At 40.3% G+C, this 11,237-nt stretch overlaps 1 protein-coding gene across 4 annotated transcripts in view; it reads right to left on the bottom strand.

Moving 5' to 3' along the window:
- Positions 1–11,237, bottom strand: part of PCDH19 (protocadherin 19) — a 133,062-nt gene that overhangs the window by 63,577 nt on the left and 58,248 nt on the right. For all 4 annotated transcript variants that reach the window (XM_027534061.1, XM_027534060.1, XM_027534063.1 and 1 more), the window contains one exon: positions 8,580–8,638. In XM_027534061.1, coding sequence (XP_027389862.1) covers positions 8,580–8,638 — 59 coding nt within the window. The remainder of the gene's footprint in view (positions 1–8,579; positions 8,639–11,237) is intronic.

Below are 11,237 nucleotides of genomic sequence, written 5' to 3'. Positions count from 1 at the left end.
AAGGGCAGTAACGGGAAAGCCATAATTATCAGAAAATGAAGGGCAAAAGGGGGTGAAGCACTGACCTATTTGCTAATTATTTTCAGAAAGAATAAATGAGCATCAACTGTATTAAAACTAAAATCACTCAATAGGCCAACTCACTCAGCTCCTTCAAATTTTGTCATGTAGCTACTCAGCCCTGTGGACCCACCAGGATGCAGTTCTATTCAAAAACCAATCATCCTATGAGTTTTTATGGTCATTAACACCAATTGCAAACACATACTTTAAAATGTGTCACTATCTCTAGCTTCATGGCACAGATTTGGAGGCTTCCTATAAGTACTAATTCCACAGAATGAACAGATTCAAAGTTCGTTTTTTAGAAAAAAACTCTGGTCCTGTCCACATGCACCCCTGCACCTCAGGAGAAAGGAAATGACCTGCCTGGATGGTCTTACTGGCTCCTACATTTTTATAACAAATAATTTTTGACCTACATTCATTCCTGCTATCTGAAGAATGTGAAAATTTCTTTAGTTCACAATGCACGATTGTTACCTTAAACCACAGAATTCAACTCTGACTTCACTGCATTTCAGCAGTTGCTAAAACTTGCTTGAGACAGATGATGGTGAGGGGTATAAAATAAGGACAATGTAATTAACCATTCTTTTAGAGCAAGGTTCCCAACCTTGGCACTACTGACACTGTGTAAGTCTGTTGGTGGGGGGAGGCAGGTGTTCTGTCCATTATAAGACGTTTAGCAGCAACTCTGGCCTCTATGTACTAGATGCCAGTCATGCCTCTCCCAGAAGGCACAACCAGAAATGTCTCCAGACATTGCCAAATAACTCCCAGTTGAGAACCACTGCTCTAGGTTCTTTAAACTCTATTCCTGTAACATGTTATATTTCCTGACTGTAGTGCAAAGAGCATTGAACTTGGAGTCATCAGAACAAGTGATAATCCTTAGTCTGCCACTTCATCTATGGGAACCTGGGCCTGATAGCTAATGTCTCTGTGCCTTGATTTCCTTGTCTGTAAAATGCACCTGCTGGGAATTCCTTGGTGGTCCAGTGGTTAGGACTCCTTGCTTTTACTTCCAAGGGCCTGGGTTCAATCCCTTCTCAGGGAACTAAGCACATGATTATTAATCAACTATACTCCAATTTTCAACAAAAAAAATAATGAAAAATTAAACCCTAGAAAAATGCATTTGCTAAAACCTCCTTTACAAAGCCATTTTGAAGACTTCATCAAATACTTCACATGAAGTACCAGTTATACACAAATGCTCAATAAATGGTTATTGCTTAATATGATCATTACTCCCATATATGATAATGATTTCATTGACTTACAACTAAATATTATGTACATAGTTTTTTTTTAATTGGAGGCTAATTACTTTACAATATTGTAGTGGTTTTGCCATGCATTGACATGAATCAGCCATGGGTGTACATGTGTTCCTCATCCTGAACCCTCTTGCCACCTCCCTCCCCATCCCATCCTTCTGGGTCATCCCAGTGCACCAGCTCCAAGCATCCTGTCTCATGCATCAAACCTGGACTGGCGATGTGTTTCACATATGATAATATACATGTTTCAATGCTATTCTCTCATATCATCCCACCCTCACCTTCTCCCACAGAGTCCAAAAGACTGTTCTATACATCTGTGTCTCTTTTGCTATCTCGCATATAGGGTTATCGTTACCATCTTTCTAAATTCCATATATATGCATTAGTATACTGTATTGGTGTTTTTCTTTCTGACTTACTTCACTCTGTATAATAAGCTCCAGTTTCATCCACCTCATTAGAACTGATTCAAATGCATTGTTTTTCATGGCTGAGTAATATTCCATTGTGTATATGTACCACAGCTTTCTTATCCATTCATCTGCTGAGGGACATCTAGGTTGCTTCTATGTCCTGGCTATTATAAACAGTGCTGCGATGAACAATGGGGTACATGTGTCTCTTTCAATTCTGGTTTCTTCAGTGTGTATGCCCAGCAGTGGGATTGCTGGGTCATATGGCAGTTCTATTTCCAGTTTTTTAAGGAATCTCTACACTGTTCTCCATAGTGGCTGTTCTAATTTGCATTCCCACCAACAGTGTAAGAGGGTTGCCTTTTCTCCACACCCTCTCCAGCATTTATTGTTTGTAGACTTTTGGATAGCAGCCATTCTGACCGGCATGAGATGGTACCTCATTGTGGTTTTGATTTGCATTTCTCTGATAATGAGTGATGTTGAACATCTTTTCATGTGTTTGTTAGCCATCTGTATGTCTTCATTGGAGAAATGTACATAGTCTTTGTATAGGATTGATATAGGAAATGCATACATAAAGAATGCTGCTATATCTTCTATAAACTATAGTCAGACATTGTCCACTACATCAATTTCTTCTAAAATTAAGGGACAGGAAAAGAAATTCTATCCAATTGGTATCCTTCCTTTATTGAAAAATGAGAATGACATGCTCTGGTATACTTACTCTGTCTTGGCTTCTCAAAAGCTTCAAGGAAAATATAATGTTTAATTGCAGTGACTTAGATGCCAGGGATCTCTATTTTGCTTTTCCTAATTGGTTTTGGCTCTATCTTTTAAAATTTTGATAATCATTTAGAGATCTCTTCAAGAAAATTAGAGATACCAAGGGAACATTTCATGCAAAGATGGGCTCGATAAAGGACAGAAATGGTATGGACCTAACAGAACCAGAAGATATGAAGAAGAGGTGGCAAGAATACACAGAAGAACTGTACAAAAAAGATCTTCACAACCCAGATAATCACGATGGTGGGATCACTCATCCAGAGCCAGACATCCTGGAATGTGAAGTCAAGTGGGCCTTAGAAAGCATCACTATGAACAAAGCTAGTGGAGGTGATAGAATTCCAGTTGAGCTATTTCAAATCCTGAAAGATGATGCTGTGAAAGTGCTGCACTCAATATGCCAGCAAATTTGGAAAACTCAGCAGTGGCCACAGGACTGGAAAAGGTCAGTGTTCATTCTAATCCCAATGAAAGGCAATGCCAAAGAATGCTCAAACTACCACACACAATTGCACACATCTCACACACTAGTAAAGTAATGCTCAAAATTCTCCAAGCTAGGCTTCAGCAATACGTGAACGATGAACTTCCTGATGTTCAAGCTGGTTTTAGAAGAGGCAGAGGAACCACAGATCAAATTGCCAACATCCACTGGATCATGGAAAAAGCAAGAGAGTTCCAGAAAAACATCTATTTTTGCTTTATTGACTATGCCAAAGCCTTTGACTGTGTGGATCACAATAAACTGTGGAAAATTCTGAAAGAGATGGGCATACCAGACCACCTGACCTGCCTCTTGAGAAATCTGTATGCAGGTCAGGAAGCAACAGTTACAACTGGACATGGAACAACAGACTGGTTCCAAATAGGAAAAGGAGTACGTCAAGGCTGTATATTGTCACCCTGCTTATTTAACTTATATGCAGAGTACATCATGAGAAACGCTGGACTGGAAGAAACACAAGCTGGAATCAAGATTGCCAGGAGAAATATCAATAAACTCAGATATTCAGATGACACCACCCTTATGGCAGAAAGTGAAGAGGAACTAAAAAGCCTCTTGATGAAAGTGAAAGAGGAGAGTGAAAAAGTTGGCTTAAAGCTCAACATTCAGAAAACAAAGATCATGGTATCTGGTCCCATCACTTCATTGGAAATAGATGGGGAAACAGTGGAAACAATGTCAGACTTTATTTTTGGGGGCTCCAAAATCACTGCAGATGGTGACTGCAGCCATGAAATTAAAAGACTCTTACTCCTTGGAAGGAAAGTTATGACCAAACTAGATAGCATATTCAAAAGCAGAGACATTACTTTGCCAACAAAGGTCCGTCTAGTCAAGGCTATGGTTTTTCCTGTGGTCATGTATGGATGTGAGAGTTGGACTGTGAAGAAGGCTGAGCACTGAAGAATTGATGCTTTTGAACTGTGGTGTTGGAGAAGACTCTTGAGAGTCCCTTGGACTGCAAGGAGATCCAACCAGTCCATTCTGAAGGAGGTCTGCCCTGGGATTTCTTTGGAAGGAATGATGCTAAAGCTGAAATTCCAGTACTTTGGCCACCTCATGTGAAGAGTTGACTCACTGGAAAAGACTCTGATGCTGGGAGGGATTTGGGGCAGGAGGAGAAGGGGACAACAGAGGATGAGATGGCTGGATGGCATCACTGACTCGATGGACGTGAGTCTGAGTGAACTCGGAGTTGGTGATGGACAGGGAGGCTTGGTGTGCTGCGATTCACGGGGTCGCAATGAGGCGGACACAACTGAGCGACTGAACTGAACTGAACTGAAGTATTATAAACCACATTGGAGCTTTTGGCTTTTTATAGGAAGAAGAGAAATAACAAAATAGTGAAGAATTGGCTGCTTGGACTTAAGGGACTGGTAATTTGAGAATGAGAAGTCATATGTTCTCTAAAGAAAAAGCAAAGTGTATTAACCCCCTCCCCCAAACCTTAAAATAGTTAACTTGTATAAAGAACAGTTTGTCCATCTGACAAACTAAGTGCCACTTACTCTCATCCTGTAAGGACATTTAGTGGCTTAATGAATGGATTTGTGTAAGGCAGTTTAAGATGCAGTAAGTAAGATGCTGCAAATTGTAAAACAGCCTGGTAAATGGCCACTCACCCAAAACAATTTATGCCAGGCATAAAAAAATACTGATTTCACTTGCTTTACTACCTGTGTACCTCTTGGGAGATGAAAGACTTATAAAGCAACTTTTGTGGGACAATAAATTAGGGTCCTTTTTGCAATGGTATTATAAATACAGATGTTTCTATTACTTGTTCTGGTGAGTAACAGAGGAACAAGCTTGAAAAAATTTGGAATAAGATTCTGTACATAAGACTCAGAGAATACTTGATGAATGAACATTACTAACATTCTGACCCATATTTACACTTCAAAATATTAGAAATCTTTCCAAAGAACAGAAAAATCTGAAAGGAGAGAATATCTTTCTAGTAGGTAACACCACATACCCAGGAAATAGCTTCTGAGAATAAGAATGGACTAAAAGTCAAAAGAGTAGGGTAACTATATTAAGAAACATAAGATCCTAGAGTGGTTCTTTGGAGAAGGCAATGGCACCCCACTCCAGTACTCTTGCCTGGAAAATCCCATGGATGGAGGAGCCTGGAAGGCTGCAGTCCATGGGGTCGCTAAGAGTCGGACACGACTGAGCGACTTCACTTTCACTTTTCACTTTCATGCATTGGAGAAGGAAATGGCAACCCACTCCAGTGTTCTTGCCTGGAGAATCCCAGGGATGGGGAAGCCTGGTGGGCTGCCGTCTATGGGGTCGCACAGAGTCAGACACGATTGAAGCGACTTAGCAGCAGCAGCAGCAGCAGCATAGTGGTTCTTGGATCACCTGTATCACAATCACCTTGGGAACCTGTGAAAACTGGAGATTCTCTAGGGATGGCACTAGAGCCTGCATTTAACAAGCCTCCCAGGTGATTCTAATGCACAAAAAAGGCCAGAAATTGCCGGTATAAAGGAATGTTTAATGCTAGTTTTCAATGGGAAAATGCTGAGTTTTTTTTAAACTTTTTTCATCCATTCCTTCAATAGACATGTACCAGCATTTGTTATAGACAAGGCACCATACCAGGTGCTGCAAAACCCCAGGACAATTCAGGTGGAAAAGGAAAGCACTCTGTATGGTTTAGGAGCCAATGCTCATTTTCTTTCCCACTCTGCTTCAGAGCCATGTTCATTTCCTGCTTTATTTTCTTTGAGCTACAGCCCCATGCCCTGCTTGATATTGCTCAAAAGCACTGCAGGAATGGGTATCAGACAGCAGTACAGAAAACTGGCATGAGGAAAGACAGTGTTGCAGCAAGGGCAATGTCCCACTGCTGGCTTTCCTTGCTCTGAGATGATAGCAAGACAACAAACATAGCAGGAAGGAAATTCATCCAGAAAAAATTCTGAACTGTCTTGGCTTGTTAATCTGGGACTCTGACATAAACCTTGGGTATACCTACAGGTTACAGATGACGTTCGGGAAAAAAAAAATACTACAGAAATAAATCACTAGATTACTCAGTGCAGAAGATTATGGGGCAATATGCTATATATCTTCCGTTACACTTCCTGATCTACTCCTCACCCTTCTGAACCTTAATTTGTGCTAGGAGAAACCCCGTTGCCTTCTGGCTTTCTTTTGGTTTACCTCAGGTAGACAGATGAGAGAGAGAAAAGGAAGCCGGCATGTAAGCCCTGGAGAATGCCAAAAAGCAGGCTCTAAGAAGAATCCCCGGGTGGGTAGAAAGTGAACAGAAGAAGAAAAAAAAAGGATGGGAAAAGAAATTCTCAAAGTTGGCCTGAAATTGGATTGGCATTTAAAGAAACGAGAACTTGATAATAAAATTAAGACTGATAATCAGATTCAGAATTTTCTGGCCAGGATATTTCCCATGCATGTAAGTGGATCCTCAAGAAACCACATACAGTGAAACACCTTTCAAACATCACTGTGAGCTATGTGAACACAGTTTGTGTGGTTTTATCATCTGATGTTAATTACTACTCTCTTAACACTTTCCATACATTTTACATTTAAAATAGTTAGCCCCCCTCAAAAAGCATAGCACACAAGATTCCCTGTGTCTTTCCAGGTATTGTGCTTTGTCTAAATTCAACTGATCCCATAAATTCCAAGACCTTTGTAGTTTTCCAAAGCTCTCAGGATTCCAAAAACAGAACCTGGCAAAAATGCTTGTGTCCCTGAGCTTTCCTCTTTAACCAAGGTGATCCCTGATTGAAAGAAAAAAAAAAAAAGCACTATCTTTGATCTCAGGGAACATCAGGAGATTTTTCCACTGAGGGCCTATTAATTCCACATTGTACCTTTTGTGTGTGCATGTGTGTAAATAAAAACATATAATTAATCAAAATCAGAAGTTCTAGTGAGTCCAAAAGCTGCTAAAGAAATACATGTGTCCCAAAAGCTAAATGTTTGAACATAAGTTTTCATCTCATCAGTTTGCCTTGTGCATTGGATATTCACGTCTGACCTAAGATGGTGAGGGTTCCCAAGAGTCTTAGCCTTCCGCCATGCTATGAAAATCAGGTTCATGCTACAAGTTTAACCCGGTCGTAGAATTTCCAGGTACCCAGAGCTAGCCCAAGGGGCCTGTGAGGATAGGTAACTCACTGTTTTTATCAGAAGTCTGAAAAAAGGGGTTTGTAATAACAGTTCTAAAGCAGAAAAGAAAGCAAATTTCTGCTGCAGTTACTCTAATCAGTGTACAAAAAGAGGGCTTTTATCCTTCCTAATAAATCAGTTGAATAATTTTGATTTCCTCACCTTTTGATTTATTCTGTGAGCCAAGAAAATATTCAAAATGGATCCTTCCCAATCCCTCAAAAAATTCCAAACAATGCTATGACTGTTAATACTGGGCTCTCCATTTTCACATAATTAACAATTATCACTTAAGGTCACAAGTGGTTCCAGACCAATACAGATAAGCCTAGCATGTTAGCAGGCATTACTGCAGCATCGTGAATTAAATTAGATCTGAATTAAAGTTGTTTCTACAACAAACTAGTTTATTCCTCAAATCCTACCCTTCTGGTGATATAAATTTATGGGATTAGAGCCAGCAAAATAATAGAATTTTCAGATCTTGTCTACTGCAGCTCTAACATACCCTGCTTGTTTCTCTCTTTCATTTCTATTAACAATCACACACAGAGTTCAATTTTAGCTACAGAATAACCTCTGGACCATTTAAGAGGACAATTGCATCAAACAGTAATAAAGGCATCATCTGAATGGTCAGTACCAGTTTTTCTGCACAAATTCTCTGCTTAGAGGACTCCCTAAACCCCTTATCTTGCCTGCCTGGGGCACCTTGGTGACCACTGCACCAGATGGAATCTTCATTCTTGAAATCTTCCTGCCCTGGAATCTTCCAGGCAGTATTCAGTTCTGTATCCACATACATTGTGTCTCTGTGAATAACTGGTTATGAGCAACCATTCACACAAATCTCAACTTTGAATGCTTCACTTGAAATACCTATTTTAAGATTTATTGTATTAGCAAGTATATTATCTTTCCCTCTCTCATCTATAAAGTTTTTTAAAGATAAGAAATTAGTTTATCTGTCATTAAAATAGCCTTAAAATGATTTCAAAGTTGCCAAAATAACAGCCATCAACCATCTTAAAATTCAATAGAAGATACACAGGAGAAAATTTTAATATTAGATTTCTAAATCATCAAATCAATTTTATTTTAATATGACCACAATTTAAATTTAATTATTTCTGTATACAGTTACATAAACATGATAAAATGCCAACAGTGATTTTGGGTGGCGGAATTACCAGTGATTTTTATTTAGTTTTTTTTTTAATGCTTTTCTGAATTTTCCTAATTTCCTACAATAAGCAGATAAGCATTTTCACTTTAAAATCTGAAAAGGCATCATTTAAAAATATTTTCATGCTTTTTGTATTAAATTGAGCTCAATTGTAGAAATAGGCAAGCAAACCAACATACCTTTTGATTAAATGGGCTCGGCTGTTCACGTAGTTGGAGTCAAAGGAATAATTTTCAGTCTGCAATGGGGAAAGAAAAGATTAAAAATGTTATGGAGGTGATTCATGGAGAGTCAAACTGTCCTACTTAGGAGGAATTTTTCTACTGAGCAAGAGGCAATGAATGAATCAGAAACTATAGCCATAGTAGGGCAACACCCTGATGAAGACCTGCCTCCTCCCTGGGCCCCTGGGGGCTCTGTGGAGGCAGGCCCATGAACAGAGGAAGATGACACAAACATCCCCTAGAATACACCTGACTACTGACCATGCAACCACTTAGGGAAGATACAGCATGACCCAAACTCTTTACAGAAACTAATTGCTTCCCATTCCCCAGTGGACACAATTCTGTGCCCATCAAATTGACTGGAAGTTCAAAGGTCTTTTTATTAGTAGGTAATTAACACATTAAAATATTTATTCCACAGATATATAAATGCAGGCAAGGTAATCCTCCACTGTGGATTTAAACTCTGCACTTCCCTTTGTTTTAAGACATTTTGCTCAGCACTGGTTATATAGGGAGGCCTTCATTTTATCACAGATATAGAGGCAAACAAGTATTACACCTAAAACAGGGTGAAAAGCAGTCCAGAGTGGGTGCCAAAGCCTTTCATGTGAAACATGAAGTTTGAAAGTAAACCCTTGTCTCAGCTCCCATCATTAAAACACCACTGTCTAATGTGGTTACAGTAGACTGCCTGAGCAACAGCTTTACAAAAGCAAATGCAGAATACCTGCCAGATAAAAGAGTTGGGAAAACAGCTGATAAGCATCCAGAGGTTGGGGGCAGATTGCAGGGGGGTCAGCCTTAGGAGGGTGAAACACAGGGAAAAGTCAACACTGAAGTAACTGGAGGTCCTAAAAAAGTGGATCTTATGTCCAAAACTAAAGTACTACTCTGAAAAGTGCCCATCTCCTCTGCCCCCCTGCCAGTCTACCAGAAATTCTCACCATTCTCACCATTCCTTAGGGCCTTCTGAAATCACTTCAACTGAAAGTGCCTGTGAAAGGAAACACAATAGCTGTCGAGCTAACAACAGCAGATTCCTTTCAGATGACTACATGTCACACATGAACTATGCTAGGCTCTTAAACACAGCTTTAGGTTTCAGGGAGCTCAGACTCCTTGAAAACAGGAAAACAGGACAGGTGATAGCAGTTCTACCACATGAGTACCAAATAGCCAACAGTCTGGATAGGGACCCTAAGTATCTAGAGTAGGTGGGGATGGGGGTGGCAAGTAGGTGAGAGAAAGAGAATGTAAAGAGAAGAAAACTAAATCCCCATCACTCTCCTGTACTTACTGGTGCATGCCCATGTTCTCCCCATGCCCCTTATTTGAAAATGAGCTGTGTAATTATATCTGGTAAAGAACTTGCCTGCCAATGTAGGAAACAGAAGAGACACAGGTTCAATCCCTGGGTTGGGAAGATTCTCCCAGAGGAGGGCATGGCAACCCACTACAGTATTCTTGCCTGGAGAATCCCATGGGCAGAGGACCCTGGCAGGTTACAGTCCATGGGGTTGGAAGAGTCAGACATGACTGAAGCGACTGAGCATGCACACATGCAAGCACACCAGCTTTTTCTAAAGGATAAAATCCCCTTTAATGAAAATCACAAGTAAGTTTTGGTGTTGTTGGAAGGAATGGATTGGGAGAGTTAAAATCAAAAAGGTTAGTTCATTTCTAATTGTTTCATAAGAAAATGGAGGCTGAAATTGTTGCAAACATAACTACAAGAGGAGGAAGCAAACTTGAAGCTGCATTGGGAATACAGTGCTGGAAGAGCTTATCCATCAGTGAGTCAACCAACAAGCACTTCTTGAATTAATTTCTACACCAATATAAAAGGCAAAAATAGTGTTGGGTAAATGTGTTCTTCTATGATATTCAGTACAATATATAATTTAATAAGTGGAAGTCTGCTAAGTGCTTCCCAGGTAGTGCTGGTGGTAAAGAATCTGACTGCCAATGCAGGTAGACGTAAGAGATGCAAGTTCGATCCCTGGGTTGGGAAGATCCCCTGAAGGCGGGCATGACAACCCATTCCAGTATTCTTGCCTGGAGAACCCCATGGACAGAGGAGCCTGGTGGGCTACAGTCCATAGGGTTGCAGAGTTAGACTCAACTAAAGCGATTTAGTACACGAAGCATGCTAACTGCCCCCGACACACCCACACAAAAGGATTCTGCCCAAATAAAACAGGGAAATGATTAAGCACTGAGTTTAATTATTAGTTTGTGCAACCTAGGGCAAATTACTTAATTTCTCACTTTCCTCCTCCATAAAATAGCCATGAATTCATGTGTGCTAATTTGCTTCAGTCATGTCCAACTCTTTGTGACCCTATGGACTGTAGCCTGCCAGGCTCCTCTGTCCAGGGAATTCTCCAGGTAAGAATACTAGAGTGGGTTGCCATGCCCTCCCCCAGGGGATATTCCCGATCCAGGGATCGAACCCATGTCTTATGTCTCCTGCATCAACAGGCGGGTTCTTTACCACTAGCACCACCTGGGGAGCCCTAAAATAGGCATAACAGAAAACAAATCCTAAGAGGAATTTCAAGTGCATTTGTCATAACTCATGGTAGGAATGGTGGAAATCCTTATCCT

The sequence above is a fragment of the Bos indicus x Bos taurus genome, chromosome X (genome assembly GCF_003369695.1).
Source record: "Bos indicus x Bos taurus breed Angus x Brahman F1 hybrid chromosome X, Bos_hybrid_MaternalHap_v2.0, whole genome shotgun sequence".
NCBI lineage: Eukaryota > Metazoa > Chordata > Mammalia > Artiodactyla > Bovidae > Bos > Bos indicus x Bos taurus.
This window is presented reverse-complemented; position numbering and strand designations above follow the sequence as displayed.